Source organism: Copadichromis virginalis, linkage group LG17 (assembly GCF_057382275.1).
Source record: "Copadichromis virginalis isolate Kocher_CV1m ecotype Utaka linkage group LG17, C_Virginalis_male_GT1.1, whole genome shotgun sequence".
NCBI classification, from domain to species: domain Eukaryota; kingdom Metazoa; phylum Chordata; class Actinopteri; order Cichliformes; family Cichlidae; genus Copadichromis; species Copadichromis virginalis.
In genome coordinates this window covers 33,228,696-33,254,731 of record NC_140634.1, presented here as the reverse complement: position 1 = coordinate 33,254,731, position 26,036 = coordinate 33,228,696, and the positions used below count along the sequence as shown (strand labels likewise).

At 38.6% G+C, this 26,036-nt stretch overlaps 3 protein-coding genes across 3 annotated transcripts; 1 reads left to right on the top strand and 2 right to left on the bottom strand.

The window, feature by feature from the left end:
• The first annotated feature begins 3,850 nt into the window (after positions 1 to 3,850).
• Positions 3,851 to 9,403, top strand: LOC146689771 (aldo-keto reductase family 1 member B1-like). Its single transcript, XM_085436550.1, has 10 exons — positions 3,851 to 4,037; positions 5,028 to 5,195; positions 5,305 to 5,421; positions 5,514 to 5,591; positions 6,458 to 6,580; positions 7,297 to 7,403; positions 7,713 to 7,794; positions 7,963 to 8,046; positions 8,140 to 8,222; positions 8,331 to 9,403. The coding sequence occupies exons 1-10, from the start codon at positions 3,972 to 3,974 to the stop codon at positions 8,371 to 8,373; spliced, it is 951 nt and encodes a 316-aa protein (XP_085292676.1). The 5' UTR covers positions 3,851 to 3,971; the 3' UTR covers positions 8,374 to 9,403.
• A 1,834-nt stretch (positions 9,404 to 11,237) lies between these two features.
• LOC146689770 (aldo-keto reductase family 1 member B1-like) lies at positions 11,238 to 15,277 on the bottom strand. Its single transcript, XM_085437788.1, has 10 exons — positions 15,178 to 15,277; positions 14,541 to 14,708; positions 14,013 to 14,129; positions 12,943 to 13,020; positions 12,720 to 12,842; positions 12,498 to 12,604; positions 12,303 to 12,384; positions 11,841 to 11,924; positions 11,492 to 11,574; positions 11,238 to 11,372 (listed from the first exon to the last, which is right to left on the bottom strand). The coding sequence occupies exons 1-10, from the start codon at positions 15,241 to 15,243 to the stop codon at positions 11,330 to 11,332; spliced, it is 951 nt and encodes a 316-aa protein (XP_085293914.1). The 5' UTR covers positions 15,244 to 15,277; the 3' UTR covers positions 11,238 to 11,329.
• A 1,575-nt stretch (positions 15,278 to 16,852) lies between these two features.
• On the bottom strand, positions 16,853 to 20,926 carry LOC146689769 (aldo-keto reductase family 1 member B1-like). The gene is made up of 10 exons (XM_085437789.1): positions 20,793 to 20,926; positions 20,156 to 20,323; positions 19,628 to 19,744; positions 18,558 to 18,635; positions 18,335 to 18,457; positions 18,113 to 18,219; positions 17,918 to 17,999; positions 17,456 to 17,539; positions 17,107 to 17,189; positions 16,853 to 16,987 (listed from the first exon to the last, which is right to left on the bottom strand). Exons 1-10 carry the CDS (start codon positions 20,856 to 20,858, stop codon positions 16,945 to 16,947), a joined length of 951 nt encoding a protein of 316 aa, XP_085293915.1. The 5' UTR covers positions 20,859 to 20,926; the 3' UTR covers positions 16,853 to 16,944.
• Positions 20,927 to 26,036: the final 5,110 nt, after the last annotated feature.

The window sequence follows — 26,036 nt, the reverse complement described above, 5'->3', positions numbered from 1 at the left end:
TATGATTAATCACATATGGAGGAGGGTGTATGGACATTAGGAAACTATTAAAAACCTACAAAGTCTTAACGCAACACATCATCTTAAACTACATTGTCCCTATCAAATTAAAAACTGTAAGCGTGTTGTGATAATGGCCCATTGTAATGGAACGCACATAGCACATTCACCACAATTAAAGTCAACACACTGATTATTAATTAGAAGGAAAAAGATGCTGAATTATACCATAAGACAGTGGTTTTCTCATCAACATCAGCATTTACAGTATTCAACTGTATTCAAAACACACAAAAAATGGTAGATTACTTTATTATTACTGTATTTTTATTTATTTTACATTTTTAAAGCAATTTGTTACAGTGTACAACTCTTCTACTCTTAGAATGAGTAAGTTGGATTATTTCTATGACATGTACTGTATGACAGAAAAACAAACAAATACTGTAATGAATCCAAAGGGAATTCAGTCAAAACGTCAGAGATGCTGTCGGGTTATGTTAGTACATAGTCCTTTTCACACACACACATTCCCTAACATTATTTAAGAAAAAAAAAGAGTCTGAACTATTCTGGTAGAGATAGATTCTTCTCTTTCTCGCTTAATCAGGGTCTTAACACAATTTTAAGGCTATGTGAGCCTTCACACACCAACAGAGAGGGCACAAGTCCTCTGTTGTCTGAAGTTAGATGCATTAACACGATATCTCAGGATGGAACTTGAGCACTGATGTTCCCCTTCAAACTGTCTTAACTGATTTAGTACCATAAAAGCGTTCGATTCGTTTTTACATATCTCTGTAAAATATGATAGAAAAAACAGTCGTGAATCTGTGACTGCGTGCGTGAAGTGCACGCTCACATTAATATGGTAATTTTATACATACTGTATATCACAAGACATGCCCCTGCATTAGTCAGTAGAAACTATCCAGCAACATCCTGTAGACTAAGTGCCAAAATATGTTCAACTTGCTGCTTTATAATACGGATAAAAGCTAATAAACAGTATTTATTTTTGTAGTTGATTAAAAATTACCAGCAATCGCCAATCAACTAATCAGCCGATTAAGTAAAAGCTTTAGATCTAAATCTATTTAGACTGTCTGCTGAATTTAAATATCAGCTGGATTATTCTAAGTTTATTCTTCCTTGATGTCTGCAGGGCTCGAATCAGCCCAAATTATCTCCCGTGCCTCCAAGAACATGTAATGCACCTGACAAATGACCATGATTTACTTATGACGTAGGGATTTCTCTCCCTGATCTTGTTATTGTTCAACAGGCGGAATGTGCGGAATGCCAGTGTGTGAGTGAACTCAGCGAGAGCCGACACTCGACATTAGATTTATGGGTGAAGATTATGACCCAGGGCGCTCTGGCAGAAACAGAGAAAAAGACAGCAAAGCCAAGGCCAATGGTACAGACGAGAGGAGGAGAGAAAAGGCAGGGAGAACGGAGCAAATGCCAAGAAATGAAATGAGGTGTTTGATCTCTCCAGGACAGGCCAGGTCTTACCCGTGGAGTGTCTGATCTGATGTAGAACCACTGAAAGCACCTCCAGCTGCACAAGGCATTCATTACAGCCACACGTACTGGAAGAGGAGAAATACATTGGAATCTATGTATTTATTTGTGACGCCCCTCTCTGCCCGTTCCACTTCACCATCCTATAAAAATCTATCTGTTCTCTGCAGATTCTTTGAGAATATACTCCTCCAACACAAACCTACCCTCTTTGTCCAAAAGTTTCCTTGAGAGACACTCGGTTTAACTCGAAGCCTCTGTTGTCTCTTCAAATGCCCGCTCGTTTTTCTTTTCTTTTATTCTAATCGATGCACTTGGCAAAGTGAAACGGTGTCTGCCTGCAGACGCAAAATAAGAAGCTCTGAAATGAAAACCTCCCTTTTAGGTGGCAATTGTATGTGGCTGTATCTTCGTCTGGTTTACCTGCAGGTCTTTGATCCTGACAGTGTGCGACTGCGTTTGATTCCTGGGGTACTTTGACAGTTTGCAGGCTGGCAAAAGGCCCTCCAGTGTCTGAAGTTAGATCAGAGGAGAGAGGGCCTGAAAAGCAGGCGTCCAGCTGGGAGAAGATCAGAAGAGACACAAACTTTAGCGAGAGCCATTGTGAGGTACACAGTAGCTGCTGGCTCCCGTAACTTTTCTCTTTGTGTGTGTGTGTTTTTCTTTTTTTCATATGGCTATCTTCTCCCTCTCTTATCTTCGTCGCAGAAGTTGAATGGCTCAGTTAAAGGTCTGCGAGGTTTTATCTGATTTCGCCAAAACAAGTCACCTTGTATTTGTTCCCTCTTTCAACTGTCTCTGAAGGTTTAAGGCCGGTGTGTGCTGAACAATGCTACACATCCTCTTTAAGAATTTAGTGTAAGAATATAATGAAGATCTCCTAAAAAAAATAATCCTAGAAACATAAAACAAAAGTCTTTAAATATCACATCCTATGTCCAGTCAGTGTGCTTAGAATAATTATTGTAAATTGAAATTAAAATGTAAATGTGAGCATGAGTTTTTGGGAGCCTCAAGTTAAAATATCAATCATTTCATTTACTGTAATTACTGCGTACACTGACAAATGTCTAAAATTATGGAACTGTATTTCCTTTGAGCCTCAGTTGGGTGATTTGAGGAGACTGTTTCACAGATTTGTAAAGCGTAACGGTGCCCTCTAGTGGTGCAATGGTAGACTCGAACAAAATTGAAGATAAAAGCAAAGAGGTTTTATTTTGCCAGTTAGTTCTGGAGTTTGGTTAGGTGAAATCATATAAATGCCACACTGCAAGACAGAAAACAAAACTGTGCAGGTATCGTACTATGCAAAGGTCTTGACCTGTCCCTCAATGTCTTTATATTTTTCTTCCAATGAGTCACACTCGGTTGTATTTTTTAGGTGGCCTTGGACAATAGTTCTCCAGATTTTTCTGAACTGTTCCATATTATTTCTTTGGATTTTGGCTCCCTTTTCACTTATTTGTCAGACATGTCCTTTTACCTCATCATAATAATTATTCAAGCATAAAAAAGGCACCTAACTCAAGAGATGAACCAGTATTGTTCCTGCACATAACAGTCAACTTGGCAAAAAAACAAACAAACAAAAAACCTAGCTAAATGTTGTGTTTTTATGCTATTTGTTATTGGCAGCCTGTCAAAAACTTTGTTGCAGATTCTTTAGTTAAATCTATTAAAAAATACCCCAAAAATTAGTTTTATTAGTCCCACCTGTGGGACTAATAAAGGTCATCTTAAAATGTATTTCTGCAGAAACAAGGTGATTCGTGTTACCCAAAAACTCTACATATCTTGGTGTGGTGTGCAGTGTGTCCTTTATTGAGCACAAGTTGCAGGCCTAAAAACTAAATTCTCTGGCTATTGGAGACTAACTGAAATAATTTCTGAAGACTACTTAAAAAAAACTACCAGAAACGCTTGCTTGAAAAAGTTCAGTCTGCATTAAAAAAAATAAAGGTGGTGATACCACATACTGACTGTTAGAATTGTACAAACTGTCTTTTTGTTTCATTTTCATCTATGCTTGTTCCCATTTTCCTAGCAAAATATAAAGAAATGAGGGGTAGTATGAGATTTTTGCACTGTACTACATGTTTTATTGTTTGTTTGTTTTTAGGTCAGTATTTTCTGGAGCATTATCCATAGTCCTTCAGTATTTTATTAATATTTATTTCTAAGTTACTTACGATTGTAAAGGTACTTGAGCTTCCCTATAAAAAAATGTCAATCAATGTAAAATGATGCTGCTTATCAGTAAATACACTGGAAGGTGCGTGCGACTGCCGCCTGTAGCACATCCTGCAGAAAAGAATTAAAAGACATCATTAATCGATCGATCGACGATGCTAGCGATCTACTAGCTCTCTGCGGTGCACTTGGCATTTGCTCTCGCTCGTCGTCTGCTTTCAACCACATTCAGGTTCTGCTCGTTCACTACAGAAATGGCAACTTCAGTGAAACTCAACACCGGTGCACAAATGCCCATTTTGGGACTGGGGACGTGGAAGGTGCGTCTGCTTTCATTTATTATGCCGTCCGACTTTGCACAAGTTTGTAGTTAGCCTTTTATGTAGGCTAACATGCCAACAGAAAATATGGTTGGAGGACGAATAATGGCCGTTTAAAACAAGTTTCTATCGTATTATCTTTCGACATTTCGAGGTAAATTGCATATACCGTCTACAGAAATTACTGCTCGACATTATTTTCACTTTAGGACCCCACCTTTGGGAGTGGAGCCAACCTTGGCCGAGTTTCTAGAACCATGACAAAGTCTGTGCGAAGCTGGGGCAGTCCTCTAATGCCCCACGTTTGCTTCACTGTTATTCAGTGCGCAGAATCAAGAGTAGTTTAAGGATTTGTTACAAGTCGTGCTACGTAACTGCTGCTGAAACACAGCTGATACATTTACCCTGCTTGTGTAAACAGTAAGGGCAGCAAGTTTAGTGTACTTGAAAGCTGAGATCGCTGTATTCTCCTTTTAGATATATACATCCATCCATCCATTCGCTACCGCTTCTCCTTTTCAGGGTCGCGGGGGGCGCTGGAGCCTATCCCAGCTGTCATAGGGCGAAAGGCGGGGTACATTTAATGAATATTAAATGTATTGACCTTTCCTTCTTAAATAAAGGATGGAAATTGAATTTGTCCCCCAGATGTTGCTTTTAGCTAAGTGGGTATAATGGAAAAAGTAGCAATTAACATTAGGAAAACAGTTAGACTATAGCATCACTGGACGAAAGGTATATGTGAAGAGGACACGAGACAAGGGCAGTGTAGATGTAACCTATTTAGTGGTCCTTTCCCAACAAGACAAAATCAGGAACTGGAACTCGTGTTTTCTAAGTTACATTTTGTGAAGTGTGCAAAATGTTATCTGCATAGAGACAACAGGTCCATGTATAAGTCTACCATGATGTTTTGGTACAGCAGTCTAAATGATTCTTTTAACTGCCAGGGTGAAGTACCACAACAGCTAACCATCTCTTGTTTGTTAGTCTCCACCTGGCAAAGTTGCCGAGGCAGTGAAAGCAGCCATTTCTGCAGGTTACAGGCACATCGATGGTGCCTACGTCTACCAGAATGAGGTAGAGGTGGGTGAAGGTATCCACACTATGATCAAGGATGGTGTGGTCAAAAGAGAGGATCTTTTTATTGTAAGCAAGGTGAGCTATTGGTGCAAAAAGTACCTTTTTTTGTTTGTTTGTTTGTTTGTTTTTTTAAGATTTTATACTAAATTGATGAGCAGTGCTTATGTGTGCTTTCATTTCCCAGCTGTGGTGTACTTTTCATGAAAAGTCCTTGGTTCGGAAGGGTTGTGAGAAGACTCTCAGTGATCTTAAACTGGACTACCTAGATCTCTATTTAGTGCACTGGCCCATGGGTTTTAAGGTAGGACCACTTTTGTTTTAAACATAAAAATATTTTAACTCTTTGCTGCCCTCATCTTGTTTAGTGGCATATAATCCTTTGTCATGTTACAGGCAGGTGATGAGCTTTTTCCTTTGGACAGTACAGGACAAAGCATCAGTGATAACACCAGCTTCCTGGAGACATGGGAGGTAAGTTAATAAGACTGTGTGGGATAGATTACACTTTGCCATACTTATAGTGCTGTGCTAATAATTTTGTGTATGGTGTGAGGATTACAGAGGTCAAAGTATATCACTTTAGTGACAATGGCAGACTTCATTTTGTTTTGTGGAGGTAAGAAATTGCGTTGCGTGTCAAACCAGGAAAAACTGCACCGAGAATGTGTGACAGGGTCAGTCATTTTGGATCAGGAAGGATCGTGGTTTAAGGGAAAAGATGGTCATGTTATACAGATACACGGCACTAACATTTATCAGAAATGTCTTCATTGGCACATTATTTCCTCAGTCCCATCTGCTTCCAATCAGTCAGCATTTTTTATGCAAGACAGTTCTCCTTGTCACGCTGCACAATGGGTAAACCACTTCCTTGACGTTGACAAAAATGAAATAATGAAATGACAAGTCCAGAGTCCTGAAATGAACCCAACTGAGAACTTGTGGGATTTTCATTGAGGACAAAGTTATGGCCGAGGAAACCACCACAGTTATCAAACAGTGAAAAAATATGGGAAGAGAGAAAAAAAACAATTCTGCAGATATACTGAGGTAATTACAAGAAATAGGCCTCCACTACTTCCAACTTTCTTTTTTTTCTGTAGCCATTAATAATTTCATTATTAATGAAAATATCTTTTCTGCTTCAGTGGTTACTTGTCTGTAATTCTGATTAGTTACTTTTATTTATTTTTTTAATCTGTTTTTAATTTTTCAGACAAAATCATCATCTTGAAGGAAAAAAGGGTTTTATATCATTGCATATCATGCGTGCTCACACCAAAAGTCCTTGTGCACCAAAGTCCTTGTGTTTATTTTTTTATCCCAAATGTTCTCAGGGAATGGAAGAGCTGGTAGATGCTGGTTTGGTCAAAGCTATTGGGATCTCCAATTTCAAAAAGGAGCAGATTGAAGCCATTCTCAACAAGCCGGGCCTCAAATACAAGCCTGCCAACAACCAGGTATGCTAAATGATTTGTATTGTATAAAATAACCGTTTCTGTTTGTTGTTGGAGTTAGCTGTTGTGAAAGTTAAATACTCAGGGCTATGAAGGAACAAGAAAACATTAATGTTTCATGCTTGCTGTTCTTAAAGGGCAAGAGGCCGTAATAGCATTATCTGTCTCCTCCTGTGAGGCCTGAGAAATAAATGTCTTGTTAGTTCATGATGGGCCGCAGCAGTTTCCCCTCAGGCTGGGCCAATTAGTTGAGGTGACCTTATATTTTTGTTTGTTCTCAGAATCATGGTTTACCATCAACGTCACGTTGTGTCTTATATTAGATTAAAGCACAATTCTTTTCCTTTTTGTCATCAGAGCACAGCAGTGCTATAGCTGCTTATCAGGAAATTTATCACTGAAAATGATGCCAAATGGATCCAGCAGACTCTGAAGGCTTATGGTCTTGTATCTTCTTCTAAGCCAGTACTAAAATACTTCATTTAACCATGCTAAGAGTCTTTATATACAAATATTAGTCCTTTGACAAGACATTCAATGCAGAATTTTTAAGTGAAGCTGTTTTTCCTTCTCTTTTCTTCAGTCATTTAATGGAAATACTAAAGTGGTAATAATAATAAATAATAATAATAATAATATGTGCATGTTTTGAAGGGGTTCAGTGAAATGATACATGCATAGATTTATCACTCTTATTTGCTTCTCATTTTTCCCACTAGGTGGAGTGCCACCCATACTTGACCCAGGACAAGCTGATCAACTACTGCCACTCCCAGGGTATCTCTGTGACAGCTTACAGCCCCCTGGGATCCCCTGACAGACCATGGTCAGTAGGCATGGCAAATATGTTTGCCTCAAAATGACTTCAACAGGCCTTGAAAAGTGACCAAATACTCCACACTCACATTGGTTGATTCCCTTTATAATATTTATCAATACTGTTCAGCGTATTATATCCCTTTAGCGAGTTTCAACTCATGACTCTTGTTCCTCTTTCTCTCTGTGGCATATGTTGTCACGAGTTTGATATTAAGTAACAAGCCAATGAGACCAGGGTCTCATTTATTTATTTTTTTACAGAATACACTATTTTGTACACAGAGAAAATCTTATTGAACATGTATTGAAAATGCAGGGCTAAACCAGAAGATCCCTCACTCCTGGAGGATCCCAACATTAAAGTCATTGCTGAGAAACACAAGAAGACACCTGCTCAGGTACAGCTGTCCTTCTGGGCAGAACATGCCACTGATATATTCTATTTTATTTTGAGTAACTTCTATCCAAGAGAAAAAAGTAAAATCAATCTGCCTGTTGTACTCTGGAACATTATATTGAGCGTAATCACCTTATCACGTTAATAGCCTGAATTCTTATATTTCCAGGTCCTGATCTGCTTCCACGTCCAGAGAAATGTGATTGTGATCCCTAAGTCAATCACACCGCAGCGCATTCAAGAGAATTTCCAGGTCTTTAGCTGGGGAGATTGATTATCCTTCCATTTTGTTACTTAAACTTCTTTTGATTGGGTCATTATTCTTATATTTTATACACATTTGCAGGTGTTTGACTTTGAATTAACTGAGGAGGAAATGAAGACTATACTGGGATTTAATAGGAACTGGAGAGTCTGTCCAATGCAATGGTGAGACAGGATAATTGTGTGCGCTTTAAACAAAGAGTTGTGAGTTGGATAACAGGGAGTCATGACTTGAATTTCATTTTTTTCTTTTCTCCCTCTCTCTCTTTGTAGTGCCACAAAGCACAAGGACTTTCCATTCAACGCTGAATTCTGAGAGGAAAACTGGAAAGTTTCCACATGTTAACGCTGGGTCTTTGTTATTGCTTACTTTCCTCTTCTTTATGTGTTTATGCTGTTGGGTTATTGCATATAAAATCAATCAAATCTGGAAAAAAGTTCCCACTTCACACTCAAGCACGTGAAAGTTATTGTACAAAAGAAGTCAGTTGACATGAGGGGTTAGGTGGAAACACTGATTTTTATTTTTATTTTTTTATTTTATTTTTTTTCATGGAATGACCCTGCTGTAGCTTTGACTCCTTTTACATTTCTCAGGTAAAAAAAACACCTGCTTCCTGTGTTACCACTAAAGTTTATACACACACTCCAAAGACAACTTGATGCTTAATTTGATCTTTGGGTTATTATAACATATAATTATGTTTTGGATTTTGCACTCCTGTAGTGGCATATTGGCATTGAGCCTTGGGGTGAAGTAAATGTATTTGTTAAGTTACTGAAGAGAATAAAACAGACTTTACAATGTCATTTAGTTTGTAGTTTTTCATGTCTAGTAGTGTCACATGCAAGAGCAATCTTAACTACCTTTAAGCTTTCATGTCCAACAATTTTTAAAAATGTATTTCATTTATATAGAAAATTTGATTTAATTTGCATTAAACGTGAAACCTGCAGTCCCTGACAGAGGCAAAAAAATGGCGAATTTATAAACTTATCTCTGTGAAGCACATGTTGCCTTAGAGTCATGCCATACAGTATTTGGTGCTTTGTATTACTGTGTATTACTGTGTTATAATGGTGTGGCTTTTGCTTCTCATGCTCGTTTTATTGTCGAGCAAAGCGAGCGCGTTCACTCCACACTAGGGTCTGCCCATCTATCTGCAGTGAAATCTATTGTCAGATGGAGGCAGTGTACAAGTTATGTGCTACAACCGGTCTGTAGGCCACTCTTTCTTGTGTTGTTGCTGTTCTGCGAGCCGGCCGTAGAAAAGAGCGAAGTTGTAGGATACAAAGAGCTGACGTTAAACTGAGTGTTTAAAAACAATTAAAAGTCTTACTCCTGCCATTGTCTGTGCTTTTCATGCTTTGTTTTATGATCTTTGAAGTTTATTTACTGTTCTCCGTTTCCCATGAACCCCTGTGTTCCGTATTCCGGCGCACTTGTCAACCAGCTGTCAATAGCCAGTCACATAAGTCATCCACTTCCAGCGACATACAGTCAGGATCTTCGAAGACTACCCTGCAGCACGCTTGTTAGAGCTCTTCTCCTCCTGTGTGACTGAAAATTGTACACGGATAGGTACATTTGTGGGACTAGAAATCCTGCTTCAGTTGTTGCTAGTTTAATAAAGTCCCGTGGAAAAGAATAAAATAATTATATTTAAAAATAAGAAGGAAGGACCAGCCCAAGCAGAGATTTATTGTATTCAATTCAGGTTTATTTAACGTTAACGGAGATTTGCCGTGTTAATGCGGTTATGGCGTTAACGTCATGTTAGTGAGATTAACGCTGGCAGCACTAGTATAAATAAAAAGAAGCACAATGAGGAACTGTAAAATGTACAGCTCAAATTGGATCTACAAAAAGAATAAAAACTTCATAAAAGAGTTTATGAAAGTTGGCTACACTATTGTATTTCGTGAATCTGTTCACTCCCATAAAGTGATGCTAGCATTGCATCACCACACAGAAGTAGCAGTACCTTTTTGGTCTTTTAAAAAATAGTTTGTCTTATGAATGATTTATGAATTAAACACTCTTGGCCCACAGGCAACATGTTTAACATTCAGGGCATATAGTTGTAGAGGTTTCTGTCATGTCAGCAGGGTGCTGTCATCTTGTTGCTCTTGGGCAGCAAACTGCATATTTTCTTATTACACTGTCTTTTCATTTTTTTTAAATTATGTATTTATTTTAAAATGCAGTAACACAAAAGACATCAATGTCTGATAAAATAAGGAATAGAAGGGGATTTGACCTTTCACCCAAGGGTGAAGCAATCCTTTCAGGAACCAAAGCACCAGCAACTGGTAAAATTAAAACAAGTTTATTTATTCCCTCAGAGCAACGGTATACAGTTAGGATTCTCTTCTTAGGGCACGTGATTTAAATTTTCATCTTATTATCAGGCAACTTCAGCATTTAATGCCAGCTGATCATTTAATCATTAGTGCCTCTAATGTTTCGAGATGACTGAGTTATGGGATATACACGTAGTCAAACTATGCACCACAATGAACTTGTACTAACTTACAGAAAATGGACACTATATATTTTAATGGGAGAAAAGACTGATTGGACAGTTATGATCATCCCTTCTGGCAGTGAGGATGAGTGCACCCCAGGATTAGGTCAGGGGTCAGGCATCCAATGTGATATGTGCTTTTAGATCTTATTAAGGTACCCACATGTAAAAGCCACACCTGCCAGTGGTTTCCTCCCAAAGTCCTACATAAGGTAGTAGTGTCTGACACAATAAGAGATGATGATGATTGATTTACCAACAAAGTCCCCCAAGCTCCCAAGAGTAAGGTGCTTTTTTTTCCCCTTTCTCCTAAGAAAAAAAAATTAATACCATATAGGTATGAAAGGACAAATGTTTGTTGTTGTTTTTTTTTAATCATGTCAACAAGAAGATGCTGGGTTTTTTGTACTGGTAGATCTACAGTTTAATTACTGGCTTATTTTGTGCCTTTTCATCCATAATTTTAATTACATGGATTACAACATGATGCATTTACAAACAGTAAATTAGTTCTGGCAGAACTATTTGACATTTTCACTGAAATGCCTCTCTCATTCCAAAACCCTCACTGTGGCTTAAAAAGCAGCTGAACTCACATTCATCCAATGCAAACACAAATGTCCTAACAGGATTTTTAACAAAGCCACACAAGTTGCATTGTTCATTTTATTGATTTATTTTTAAATTCTGGAGGAAACATTCATGCAAAACTGATATAAACAAGGCATGGTGAACCATATTAACTTAGTATTCTGCATTAAGGGGAAAGTCTTTGTGTTTTGAAGCCCTGGAAAGAGAAGACAAGAAATAGCCATTAATTGATAGCACAGTTTATTTTAGAATAATGCCACGTCTTTATTTTTTCTGTATCCCCTTTACCCTTAATCTTCCTTTATTTTTACTCACCACTGTAATGTGAAGCCTCTCCAGTCCTTATTCAAGCTGAGGATGTCCTTCATGTCATCTTTGCTCAACTTGAAGTCAAACAGCTGAAAAAGAAAGAACCGAAAAATAACTTATAACCTGCACAAACTATATGAGCTGCTCTATGGAACCCAACACGTATAATGAAAATCCAAATGAGAACATAGAAAAACACAAATTTTTGCATAAGTCCATGACCTAAATTCCCCCCAACAATGCAGATTTCTACACAAATAAATCTAAATATGATAACTGCTCAGTGTGAATACACTATATTAGCTAAAAAAGACTAAAAACAAAATCTGCTCATGAATATTTATGATTACTGTACCTGGAAGTTCTCCTTGACACGATGGGGTGTTACTGACTTTGGAATGACAACCACATTTCTTTCGATGTGGAACCTAATCAGAACCTGGGGATATGGTTCAAACGAGCAGTGGTCATTCAGTTCAGTATTATTTAACTTTCCCATGATTTAAATATTTTTTTAATAAGCCTTCTAATCCACCACATGACAGTACTGATTTTCTTCTTGCTGACGTCAGTAATTTAACTTTTGAAATGTTGCATTGCATAACTGTAAGCACACAGGTTTTGGTTTTCCATGGGAGACAACATGCAGCCAATAACTAAGATATTCAATATTAGTTAAATACTGCATCTCGTTGTTCTCTGGTTGTGCTGCACACTCGTGATCCTACTGTCTGATATCTGACCTTTTACCCAACATGAGATGTCTCATTTAGAAATTCAAATTTCAAAATTCCTGACTTGTGTAATTCCTCAGTACCTGTGCTGGAGTTTTCTTGTACTTTTGAGCAATGGCCTTGATCTTAGGTTCCTCCAGCAGCGAGGGTTCATCAGATGAAGCCCTTTAGTAGAAGAGGACAAGAAAAACAATGTGACACTGTTAATATCCTCGAGAAGTAAAGCTGATTATACTCCTACATTAGCTTTGTTTACAATAGATTGTACATCCTCTTACCAGGGTCTGTCAGGGGAGCCTAGAGGACTGTATGCTGTCACTGTGATGCCTTTTGAGTGGCAGTAGTTGATCATCTTCTCTTGAGTCAGATATGGGTGGCACTCAATCTAAGAAAACAACCACATTTCGGGGACTTTGTTTTATTTTTATTTTCATTTCATCTTTTAACAGTGCATGCCTCCAGAATTCAAAATAAATAAAAAACAATTTTGCAAAATCTACCTGGTGGTTGGCAGGCTTGTGCTTGAGGCCAGGCTTGTTAAGTATGGCTTCAATCTGGTCTTTGTTGAAGTTGGAAATGCCGATAGCTTTGACCAAACCAGCATCCACCAGCTTTTCCATGGCCTTTAAGATAAATCATAAACTGGTTTTAGCACAGCATATTTTAATTTGGTTGTCAGCAAGTCCACGGGATTATCACTGTGCAATAAGTCATTTATATTACCTCCCAAGTGTCCAAGAAGTTGCTGTTGTCAGAAATAACCTGCCCATTCTCATCCACAGGAAAAAGATCATCTCCTGGCTGCAGTGGCCAAAAGATGTGTTCAAGACAGTATTAAATTTAGACTGCATAGTTCAGTCTGATAATACAATTCAATTTTATTTTATTTATATAGCGCCAAATCACAACAAAAGTCGCCTCAAGGCGCTTCGTATGAGAAAAACCCAACAATCATATGACCCCCTATGAGCAAGCACTTTGGCGACAGTGGGAAGGAAAAACTCCCTTTTAACAGGAAGAAACCTCCAGCAGAACCAGGCTCAGGGAGGGGCGGCCATCTGCTGCGACCGGTTGGGGTGAGAGAAGGAAGACAGGATAAAAGACATGCTGTGGAAGAGAGACAGAGGTTAACAACAGATATGATTCGATGCAGAGAGGTCTATTAACACATAGTGAGTGAGAAAGGTGACTGGAAAGGAAAAACTCAATGCATCATGGGAATCCCCGGCAGCCTACGTCTATTGCAGCATAACTAAGGGAGGATTCAGGGTCACCTGGTCCAGCCCTAACTATATGCTTTAGCAAAAAGGAAAGTTTTAAGCCTAATCTTGAAAGTAGAGATAGTGTCTGTCTGGAAGCTGGTTCCACAGAAGAGGGGCCTGAAAACTGAAGGCTCTGCCTCCCATTCTACTTTTAAATACTCTAGGAACAACAAGTAGTTCTGCAGAGCGAGAGCAAAGTGCTCTAATAGGGTGATATGGTACTACAAGGTCATTAAGATAAGATGGGGCCTGATTATTTAAGACCTTGTATGTGAGGAGCAGGATTTTGAATTCAATTCTGGATTTAACAGGAAGCCAATGAAGGGAAGCCAAAACAGGAGAAATCTGCTCTCTCGTTCTAGTCACTGTCAGGACTCTTGCGGCAGCATTTTGGATTAGCTGAAGGCTTTTCAGCGAGTGTTTTGGACATCCTGATAATAATGAATTGCAGTTCATTATAAACACTATTATATCACAGAGATTTTAGAGAAAGTTAACTGTATTGTAAGGACTGGACAGAAGTTTCCAGACCTTGGTCCCCATTGGGAAATGCATGAGGTAAAGATCCAGGTAGTCCAGCTTCAGGTCCTTGAGAGTCTTCTCACAAGCTGTTCTCACCAGAGATGGAAGGTGAAAGGTGCACCATAACTAGGAAAAATAAGCAGGAGTTTTACAAACAAGGTGTCTCATTTCCCCCAACGCTGTAAACATGTTATAGTATGACCATTGTACCCTCATTATTTCCTTATGCAACTAACAACATAACTACTATAAAGGTACTGCTGCTTAGCTGCTCCTTTATTTCCAGAGTGGTTGCTTTTGATTCAGCTTAGATACCCTTCCTGACACAACCCTTCCACCGACCCTTGGAACCAGCACTAGGAATTCACTAGCTTGTGTCTTTATCCCATCTCAGCTGGGGATCTTTCATGTAAAGGGATCACCATGGTGTGGAAAGCCACATGCCTCAGGTTGTCTTCCAAAGCAGTGGCTTTGGAAGACAACCTGAGATAATAAAATGGTTTATACTCATTTTTATTGGCTCTCTCTAAAGCTCACCTTGCTCACAATGAATAGGTTTTCCCTCTTTACCACTCCTTGATCAATCATTGCATGGATTCCAGCTCCAACTTCTTCTTCATTCTGATACACATAAGCGCCATCTATGTGTCTGTAGCCACAACTTATGGCGATTTTCACGGCCTCAGTCACTTTTCCTGGTTCTGACTGCACAGGTAAGGTGATAGAAAAACATGGAATGAATAAAGCAAGTGTGAATCGCAAGAAGGCAAGCAGTTTGTGACCGCTGCGTTGTTATGGTAAAATGATGTTGGAATAAAGACCAAAAAGGACAAGATAAGTACTGCTGGAGTTATTGGACTGTTTAATTCATTCATGCATACCAGTGACATCGCGTCACGTAGGATTAGCCTCTACAATCCAGTTTATTTTACTTTAGTTGCACTATGTAAATAACATGTTACTTTGGTTTCTTTTGTAACCAGACTCTATCAGCAAGATAGGGAATTTGTTATATAAAAACAAATTAAATATAAATAGTACAGATAACATAGACGAGTGAAACCAGTGAAAAATAATGAGAGTAGCAGAAATATTCATTGAAAAGTAGGGTGAGCATGGACAGATTAGCAGTCTCCCACAGAGCTAGTTTAAAACAAAAAAATCTAAGACTTACCCTCCAGGTGCCCAGACCCACTATTGGCATCTTTGCTCCATTGTTAAGTGTAACAGCAGGTATCATCTTAGTAGCTTTGAAGTAATGTTCTCAACCTAGTCGGAACACTCACTGTTTGAATGTACTGACTCATGCTACTATATACTCTCTCTAGTAGTAGGAGGAGACCGTCTCTTACATAATCATAATATCAGTGAAATAGGAAGGCTTTCAATGGGCCCCGCTTTTCTTACACACAGTGCAGAAATATTCTGTTAGGTGTACATAAAAATTTTTAACGGGTAGTTCTATAATTTCCACAATTTGGATAATGTGGAAAATTTGAAAGTAATGTCTTTATTCAGTCTGAGCATAATTCTGAAAAGCTCCAAACAAAATTATTGTGTTACTGAAACTGACATTTGACTGCATCTCACTTTAAATTGGTAACCTCTTATATGTGTAAACATAAATCCGCAGACAAAGTAAAATGAAATTTTTTAATTGACACTTACCATTGATACCTCTTACAACGATGCAGCAATAGATGACTCCTCTAGAGTTTACAAAAAACATGTCTGTGACATCAATTAGTGTATAGTCACTATAACGTTCACAACCATATACAGTGCTGTAAACTTGTCAGAATCGAGGCAGTAAGCAGTCTCAGTTGTGTCAAGAGTTTACAGGAAAGTGAAAAGTTAGTATACAACCATCACAGGAACGCAAAGTATTGTAAATAAGATTATGCAATTTGATAAAGTTTCTATTAGCACGGCTTGCGATTTTAGGTCAGTCTGAATGAATTAATCCCCCCTCAAAAATAATCTTTGAACACAGGACGCGGAGGAGAAGAGACAGCAACGTGTGTTAATTAAAAAGCTTCAGCGGAAGATTGCTGCAGGGTTTATTCAGCAAACCAAGGTTAGGAAAGCCTTTCAAAATATATGCTCCCAAGACCAAAAATCTGTCAGAACTCACTTACTATAAACTAGTGGGAAACACACACAAAAGAAAAATTTTCTTTTTCTGACTGAGTTGGGTTTACAGCAGTAGGATAGTGAAGCAGTAACTTTTTGTTGACTAAAGGCCTGTTCTGTCAAGGTGAAGACGTTGTAAATATAAGTGCGTTTATTGAGATGTTGGTGCATGTTATCTTCAGAAGGCAAAAGATAACATGTGATTCAGCACTCTGTTCTCAGAACAAAATGCTGAATCATGCAGTGAATATTACTTCAGCAACACACTGAAAACTACAGCTGCAGATTCAATGATATGTTAAACGTGACATGTCAAAATGGAAATATGTCTAAATGCAGATGTTCTCACAAAGATCACAACGTTAATGATAAAAACTTTAAAAACTTTTCTCTGCTCATTAGAGTTAATATAGATATACAGTCCTCCTCTTTGTCAGGAACAGTTTGTTCTTATGCATAAGAACAAACTGTTCCTAAACAGTTTGTTCCTAATTACTGGCTTATTTTGTGCCTTTTCATCCATAATTTTAATTACATGGATTACAACATGATGCATTTACAAACTGTAAATTAGTTCTGGCAGAACTATTTGACATTTTCACTGAAATGCCTCTCTCATTCCAAAACCCTCACTGTGGCTTAAAAAGCAGCTGAACTCACATTCATCCAATGCAAACACAAATGTCCTAACAGGATTTTTAACAAAGCCACACAAGTTGCATTGTTCATTTTATTGATTTATTTTTAAATTCTGGAGGAAACATTCATGCAAAACTGATATAAACAAGGCATGGTGAACCATATTAACTTAGTATTCTGCATTAAGGGGAAAGTCTTTGTGTTTTGAAGCCCTGGAAAGAGAAGACAAGAAATAGCCATTAATTGATAGCACAGTTTATTTTAGAATAATGCCACGTCTTTATTTTTTCTGTATCCCCTTTACCCTTAATCTTCCTTTATTTTTACTCACCACTGTAATGTGAAGCCTCTCCAGTCCTTATTCAAGCTGAGGATGTCCTTCATGTCATCTTTGCTCAACTTGAAGTCAAACAGCTGAAAAAGAAAGAACCGAAAAATAACTTATAACCTGCACAAACTATATGAGCTGCTCTATGGAACCCAACACGTATAATGAAAATCCAAATGAGAACATAGAAAAACACAAATTTTTGCATAAGTCCATGACCTAAATTCCCCCCAACAATGCAGATTTCTACACAAATAAATCTAAATATGATAACTGCTCAGTGTGAATACACTATATTAGCTAAAAAAGACTAAAAACAAAATCTGCTCATGAATATTTATGATTACTGTACCTGGAAGTTCTCCTTGACACGATGGGGTGTTACTGACTTTGGAATGACAACCACATTTCTTTCGATGTGGAACCTAATCAGAACCTGGGGATATGGTTCAAACGAGCAGTGGTCATTCAGTTCAGTATTATTTAACTTTCCCATGATTTAAATATTTTTTTAATAAGCCTTCTAATCCACCACATGACAGTACTGATTTTCTTCTTGCTGACGTCAGTAATTTAACTTTTGAAATGTTGCATTGCATAACTGTAAGCACACAGGTTTTGGTTTTCCATGGGAGACAACATGCAGCCAATAACTAAGATATTCAATATTAGTTAAATACTGCATCTCGTTGTTCTCTGGTTGTGCTGCACACTCGTGATCCTACTGTCTGATATCTGACCTTTTACCCAACATGAGATGTCTCATTTAGAAATTCAAATTTCAAAATTCCTGACTTGTGTAATTCCTCAGTACCTGTGCTGGAGTTTTCTTGTACTTTTGAGCAATGGCCTTGACCTTAGGTTCCTCCAGCAGCGAGGGTTCATCAGATGAAGCCCTTTAGTAGAAGAGGACAAGAAAAACAATGTGACACTGTTAATATCCTCGAGAAGTAAAGCTGATTATACTCCTACATTAGCTTTGTTTACAATAGATTGTACATCCTCTTACCAGGGTCTGTCAGGGGAGCCTAGAGGACTGTATGCTGTCACTGTGATGCCTTTTGAGTGGCAGTAGTTGATCATCTTCTCTTGAGTCAGATATGGGTGGCACTCAATCTAAGAAAACAACCACATTTCGGGGACTTTGTTTTATTTTTATTTTCATTTCATCTTTTAACAGTGCATGCCTCCAGAATTCAAAATAAATAAAAAACAATTTTGCAAAATCTACCTGGTGGTTGGCAGGCTTGTGCTTGAGGCCAGGCTTGTTAAGTATGGCTTCAATCTGGTCTTTGTTGAAGTTGGAAATGCCGATAGCTTTGACCAAACCAGCATCCACCAGCTTTTCCATGGCCTTTAAGATAAATCATAAACTGGTTTTAGCACAGCATATTTTAATTTGGTTGTCAGCAAGTCCACGGGATTATCACTGTGCAATAAGTCATTTATATTACCTCCCAAGTGTCCAAGAAGTTGCTGTTGTCAGAAATAACCTGCCCATTCTCATCCACAGGAAAAAGATCATCTCCTGGCTGCAGTGGCCAAAAGATGTGTTCAAGACAGTATTAAATTTAGACTGCATAGTTCAGTCTGATAATACAATTCAATTTTATTTTATTTATATAGCGCCAAATCACAACAAAAGTCGCCTCAAGGCGCTTCGTATGAGAAAAACCCAACAATCATATGACCCCCTATGAGCAAGCACTTTGGCGACAGTGGGAAGGAAAAACTCCCTTTTAACAGGAAGAAACCTCCAGCAGAACCAGGCTCAGGGAGGGGCGGCCATCTGCTGCGACCGGTTGGGGTGAGAGAAGGAAGACAGGATAAAAGACATGCTGTGGAAGAGAGACAGAGGTTAACAACAGATATGATTCGATGCAGAGAGGTCTATTAACACATAGTGAGTGAGAAAGGTGACTGGAAAGGAAAAACTCAATGCATCATGGGAATCCCCGGCAGCCTACGTCTATTGCAGCATAACTAAGGGAGGATTCAGGGTCACCTGGTCCAGCCCTAACTATATGCTTTAGCAAAAAGGAAAGTTTTAAGCCTAATCTTGAAAGTAGAGATAGTGTCTGTCTGGAAGCTGGTTCCACAGAAGAGGGGCCTGAAAACTGAAGGCTCTGCCTCCCATTCTACTTTTAAATACTCTAGGAACAACAAGTAGTTCTGCAGAGCGAGAGCAAAGTGCTCTAATAGGGTGATATGGTACTACAAGGTCATTAAGATAAGATGGGGCCTGATTATTTAAGACCTTGTATGTGAGGAGCAGGATTTTGAATTCAATTCTGGATTTAACAGGAAGCCAATGAAGGGAAGCCAAAACAGGAGAAATATGCTCTCTCGTTCTAGTCCCTGTCAGGACTCTTGCGGCAGCATTTTGGATTAGCTGAAGGCTTTTCAGCGAGTGTTTTGGACATCCTGATAATAATGAATTGCAGTTCATTATAAACACTATTATATCACAGAGATTTTAGAGAAAGTTAACTGTATTGTAAGGACTGGACAGAAGTTTCCAGACCTTGGTCCCCATTGGGAAATGCATGAGGTAAAGATCCAGGTAGTCCAGCTTCAGGTCCTTGAGAGTCTTCTCACAAGCTGTTCTCACCAGAGATGGAAGGTGAAAGGTGCACCATAACTAGGAAAAATAAGCAGGAGTTTTACAAACAAGGTGTCTCATTTCCCCCAACGCTGTAAACATGTTATAGTATGACCATTGTACCCTCATTATTTCCTTATGCAACTAACAACATAACTACTATAAAGGTACTGCTGCTTAGCTGCTCCTTTATTTCCAGAGTGGTTGCTTTTGATTCAGCTTAGATACCCTTCCTGACACAACCCTTCCACCGACCCTTGGAACCAGCACTAGGAATTCACTAGCTTGTGTCTTTATCCCATCTCAGCTGGGGATCTTTCATGTAAAGGGATCACCATGGTGTGGAAAGCCACATGCCTCAGGTTGTCTTCCAAAGCAGTGGCTTTGGAAGACAACCTGAGATAATAAAATGGTTTATACTCATTTTTATTGGCTCTCTCTAAAGCTCACCTTGCTCACAATGAATAGGTTTTCCCTCTTTACCACTCCTTGATCAATCATTGCATGGATTCCAGCTCCAACTTCTTCTTCATTCTGATACACATAAGCGCCATCTATGTGTCTGTAGCCACAACTTATGGCGATTTTCACGGCCTCAGTCACTTTTCCTGGTTCTGACTGCACAGGTAAGGTGATAGAAAAACATGGAATGAATAAAGCAAGTGTGAATCGCAAGAAGGCAAGCAGTTTGTGACCGCTGCGTTGTTATGGTAAAATGATGTTGGAATAAAGACCAAAAAGGACAAGATAAGTACTGCTGGAGTTATTGGACTGTTTAATTCATTCATGCATACCAGTGACATCGCGTCACGTAGGATTAGCCTCTACAATCCAGTTTATTTTACTTTAGTTGCACTATGTAAATAACATGTTACTTTGGTTTCTTTTGTAACCAGACTCTATCAGCAAGATAGGGAATTTGTTATATAAAAACAAATTAAATATAAATAGTACAGATAACATAGACGAGTGAAACCAGTGAAAAATAATGAGAGTAGCAGAAATATTCATTGAAAAGTAGGGTGAGCATGGACAGATTAGCAGTCTCCCACAGAGCTAGTTTAAAACAAAAAAATCTAAGACTTACCCTCCAGGTGCCCAGACCCACTATTGGCATCTTTGCTCCATTGTTAAGTGTAACAGCAGGTATCATCTTAGTAGCTTTGAAGTAACGTTCTCAACCTAGTCGGAACACTCACTGTTTGAATGTACTGACTCATGCTACTATATACTCTCTCTAGTAGTAGGAGGAGACCGTCTCTTACATAATCATAATATCAGTGAAATAGGAAGGCTTTCAATGGGCCCCGCTTTTCTTACACACAGTGCAGAAATATTCTGTTAGGTGTACATAAAATTTTTTAACGGGTAGTTCTATAATTTCCACAATTTGGATAATGTGGAAAATTTGAAAGTAATGTCTTTATTCAGTCTGAGCATAATTCTGAAAAGCTGCAAACAAAATTATTGTGTTACTGAAACTGACATTTGACTGCATCTCACTTTAAATTGGTAACCTCTTATATGTGTAAACATAAATCCGCAGACAAAGTAAAATGAAATTTTTTAATTGACACTTACCATTGATACCTCTTACAACAATGCAGCAATAGATGACTCCTCTAGAGTTTACAAAAAACATGTCTGTGACATCAATTAGTGTATAGTCACTATAACGTTCACAACCATATACAGTGCTGTAAACTTGTCAGAATCGAGGCAGTAAGCAGTCTCAGTTGTGTCAAGAGTTTACAGGAAAGTGAAAAGTTAGTATACAACCATCACAGGAACGCAAAGTATTGTAAATAAGATTATGCAATTTGATAAAGTTTCTATTAGCACGGCTTGCGATTTTAGGTCAGTCTGAATGAATTAATCCCCCCTCAAAAATAATCTTTGAACACAGGACGCGGAGGAGAAGAGACAGCAACGTGTGTTAATTAAAAAGCTTCAGCGGAAGATTGCTGCAGGGTTTATTCAGCAAACCAAGGTTAGGAAAGCCTTTCAAAATATATGCTCCCAAGACCAAAAATCTGTCAGAACTCACTTACTATAAACTAGTGGGAAACACACACAAAAGAAAAATTTTCTTTTTCTGACTGAGTTGGGTTTACAGCAGTAGGATAGTGAAGCAGTAACTTTTTGTTGACTAAAGGCCTGTTCTGTCAAGGTGAAGACGTTGTAAATATACGTGCGTTTATTGAGATGTTGGTGCATGTTATCTTCAGAAGGCAAAAGATAACATGTGATTCAGCACTCTGTTCTCAGAACAAAATGCTGAATCATGCAGTGAATATTACTTCAGCAACACACTGAAAACTACAGCTGCAGATTCAATGATATGTTAAACGTGACATGTCAAAATGGAAATATGTCTAAATGCAGATGTTCTCACAAAGATCACAACGTTAATGATAAAAACTTTAAAAACTTTTCTCTGCTCATTAGAGTTAATATAGATATACAGTCCTCCTCTTTGTCAGGAACAGTTTGTTCTTATGCATAAGAACAAACTGTTCCTAAACAGTTCCTAAACAGGGTCAAGCTGAATTCCAAAAGAATAACTATGTTATGTAACCGGAAGGTCACCGGTTCGATCCCTGGGCTCTTTGTTCTGGTCGTTGTGTCCTTGGGCAAGACACTTCACCTACCGCCTACTGGTGTTGGCCAGAAGCGCCGATGGCACGATATGGCAGCCTCGCTTCTGTCAGTCTGCTCCAGGGCAGCTGTGGCTACAACTGTAGCTGCCTCCAGCAGTGTGTGAGAGTGAATGAATAGTGGAAGGATATATATAAATGCAATCCATTATTATCCTGATAATATGTATGTTTTTATCAGTTGCGTTAAAAATGTAGACACAATCTATGTATATATATTTTCACAATTTTTTGTTTTCAAACTGATTTTGATTATGACTTCTCTTTTACACCAAACTTCCTTCAAGGAGATAAAAGTTAGGCCCAAGGTTTTCTTTCCAAAGCACCAGATCGAAATCTACTCGATTACCTTTTGAATGTGGTGGAACAAGACAAATCGCACAGACAAATCTGCAGCAATTGTGCGATGATATCATGTCAATATGGACCAAAATTTCTGAGGAATGTTTTCAGGACATTGCTGAAATTGATGCCATAAAGAATACCAGAAAAATATGTGTGTGTCCTCAGCGGCCACACCGAAGATGTGAGCAAGTGGGTGAAAATTTTATCTGACAGACAACTCACCCAAGCAAAGCAAAAGGGTTGAACTTTGCTGTGACACCAAGACAAATCCCGCTAGTGGAACTGATCACAGTCACAGAAACAGCAATTCAAAATAACAACATTGCAGATGTGGAAGCAGAGCAACTACAGATGAAGGTTTCGGCCTGTCCCAGCAATGCAAAGGTTGCGGTGATGATACAGCAATGCAGGAGGAGGAGAAGAAAGCATTCACATCGCTTAATAATGAGAACAGCAATACCATCCGTCCAGCAGACAAGGGTAAGTGCACAGTTTTGCTAAACCAGAAAGATTATTGTGAGAAAATTTTGTCACTGCTCAGTGACCCTTTGCATTAGTACCTACTTGAATTGACTCACCACGGACGGACGGTGAGGCAAGAATATACCTGCTGCTCAGTCTGTGGCTTTTCGTCAGACGCTGGGAGCACGGAGTTTGGTGGGGTTTTTCTCCCGTTGCCGGATTTCAAAAAAGGTGGTTTTGATTTCCATGAACAAGCCGAGTTGGCAAAACTACAGATATTCTGTGCTTATGTAGAAGTACAGATACTACTGTTAAAAACTACTCCAGTAAAAGTTGAAGTACTGAGTCAAATTCTTTACTTAAGTAAAAATAGAACTGTACAAGCTCTGAAATGCACTCAAAGTAAGAAAGTAAAAAGTAGCTCTTTGGAGGATGTTTCTATTTGTGTGCAAAGCTATATGAACCTTGTGTTATATTATTGTGTTATATTAACATAATGATAAAATAATATTAATAGATGGGAATACAAATGTTCAGTCTAACTTTTTTAAAATTCTAATTATACTCAGCTTGAATCTGAAGGGAAAAAAAGGAAAATATATCTATTTTCTGTTGCCTACATTGTAGAGGATGACTTTGCCTCAAAACAGGAAAATGTGTACAGTAAAGTGGGATTCAGCAGGTGGGGGAACCCTAAAATTGGTTGTAATCGCTGAGTGTGGAGGGGGGAAAAAATCATAACTGACAATAATTTCTATTGAGAACTTCAGGAGACTTTCAGACTAGTGTACAGGCTGTGATCAGCTGACCTGCTGCTCTTTGTGGATTTACACAACGTAATTAAACCAGATGTCAGCAGATATTTCATGAGTTGTCCTGCTGATTCCATCCTCCACTGACAGCAAGCATTGTTTCTGCTGCCTTTTTTCTAGATGGTATAAATTTGGTATGAAGGTGCAATTCAGTCAATGAATCTAAGCATCATCAGCTGAGGTTCATATGAATGTCTGCTACACTTGATGCAACCTTACTCTGACCATGAACGACAGTCACTGGGCACCAGTCACACATTGTTCTTTACTTTAGAACCATCACAGTACAGCGAATTAACCTGTTTATCCTGCACTAACCTGTTTATTTTCATGCAGCTTTTAAATAGCAGTTAGTCTACCTCGATTTGTTTTACAGCACATTTCACAATATGAAAAAAACATAATGTTGAATGTACAGACCGAATATCTGATTTAAAAACATGAGGAATTACATGTAAGCTTTACATTTACAGTTTATCAAAAATAATCTTTGAACACAGGACGCGGAGGAGAAGAGACAGCAACGTGTGTTAATTAAAAAGCTTCAGCGGAAGATTGCTGCAGGGTTTATTCAGCAAACCAAGGTTAGGAAAGCCTTTCAAAATATATGCTCCCAAGACCAAAAATCTGTCAGAACTCACTTACTATAAACTAGTGGGAAACACACACAAAAGAAAAATTTTCTTTTTCTGACTGAGTTGGGTTTACAGCAGTAGGATAGTGAAGCAGTAACTTTTTGTTGACTAAAGGCCTGTTCTGTCAAGGTGAAGACGTTGTAAATATAAGTGCGTTTATTGAGATGTTGGTGCATGTTATCTTCAGAAGGCAAAAGATAACATGTGATTCAGCACTCTGTTCTCAGAACAAAATGCTGAATCATGCAGTGAATATTACTTCAGCAACACACTGAAAACTACAGCTGCAGATTCAATGATATGTTAAACGTGACATGTCAAAATGGAAATATGTCTAAATGCAGATGTTCTCACAAAGATCACAACGTTAATGATAAAAACTTTTCTCTGCTCATTAGAGTTAATATAGATATACAGTCCTCCTCTTTGTCAGGAACAGTTTGTTCTTATGCATAAGAACAAACTGTTCCTAAACAGGGTCAAGCACCCATGGCTGAATTCCAAAAGAATAACTATGTTATGTAACCGGAAGGTCACCGGTTCGATCCCTGGGCTCTTTGTTCTGGTCGTTGTGTCCTTGGGCAAGACACTTCACCTACCGCCTACTGGTGTTGGCCAGAAGCGCCGATGGCACGATATGGCAGCCTCGCTTCTGTCAGTCTGCTCCAGGGCAGCTGTGGCTACAACTGTAGCTGCCTCCAGCAGTGTGTGAGAGTGAATGAATAGTGGAAGGATATATATAAATGCAATCCATTATTATCCTGATAATATGTATGTTTTTATCAGTTGCGTTAAAAATGTAGACACAATCTATGTATATATATTTTCACAATTTTTTGTTTTCAAACTGATTTTGATTATGACTTCTCTTTTACACCAAACTTCCTTCAAGGAGATAAAAGTTAGGCCCAAGGTTTTCTTTCCAAAGCACCAGATCGAAATCTACTCGATTACCTTTTGAATGTGGTGGAACAGGACAAATCGCACAGACAAATCTGCAGCAATTGTGCGATGATATCATGTCAATATGGACCAAAATTTCTGAGGAATGTTTTCAGGACATTGCTGAAATTGATGCCATAAAGAATACCAGAAAAATATGTGTGTGTCCTCAGCGGCCACACCGAAGATGTGAGCAAGTGGGTGAAAATTTTATCTGACAGACAACTCACCCAAGCAAAGCAAAAGGGTTGAACTTTGCTGTGACACCAAGACAAATCCCGCTAGTGGAACTGATCACAGTCACAGAAACAGCAATTCAAAATAACAACATTGCAGATGTGGAAGCAGAGCAACTACAGATGAAGGTTTCGGCCTGTCCCAGCAATGCAAAGGTTGCGGTGATGATACAGCAATGCAGGAGGAGGAGAAGAAAGCATTCACATCGCTTAATAATGAGAACAGCAATACCATCCGTCCA

Coding starts and splice junctions, on each gene's coding strand:
- LOC146689770 (XM_085437788.1), bottom strand. CDS start 15,243: ATGATACCTGCTGTTACACTTAACAATGGAGCAAAGATGCCAATAGTG. Junction 12,843..12,942: donor ACTTCTTGGACACTTGGGAG/GTAATATAAATG, acceptor TTTATCTTAAAG/GCCATGGAAAAGCTGGTGGA. Junction 12,605..12,719: donor ACAAGCCTGCCAACCACCAG/GTAGATTTTGCA, acceptor TTGTTTTCTTAG/ATTGAGTGCCACCCATATCT.
- LOC146689771 (XM_085436550.1), top strand. CDS start 3,972: ATGGCAACTTCAGTGAAACTCAACACCGGTGCACAAATGCCCATTTTG. Junction 5,422..5,513: donor ACTGGCCCATGGGTTTTAAG/GTAGGACCACTT, acceptor GTCATGTTACAG/GCAGGTGATGAGCTTTTTCC. Junction 6,581..7,296: donor ACAAGCCTGCCAACAACCAG/GTATGCTAAATG, acceptor TTTTCCCACTAG/GTGGAGTGCCACCCATACTT.
- LOC146689769 (XM_085437789.1), bottom strand. CDS start 20,858: ATGATACCTGCTGTTACACTTAACAATGGAGCAAAGATGCCAATAGTG. Junction 20,324..20,792: donor TGGGTCTGGGCACCTGGAGG/GTAAGTCTTAGA, acceptor TTACCTGTGCAG/TCAGAACCAGGAAAAGTGAC. Junction 18,636..19,627: donor ATTTCCCAATGGGGACCAAG/GTCTGGAAACTT, acceptor TGGCCACTGCAG/CCAGGAGATGATCTTTTTCC.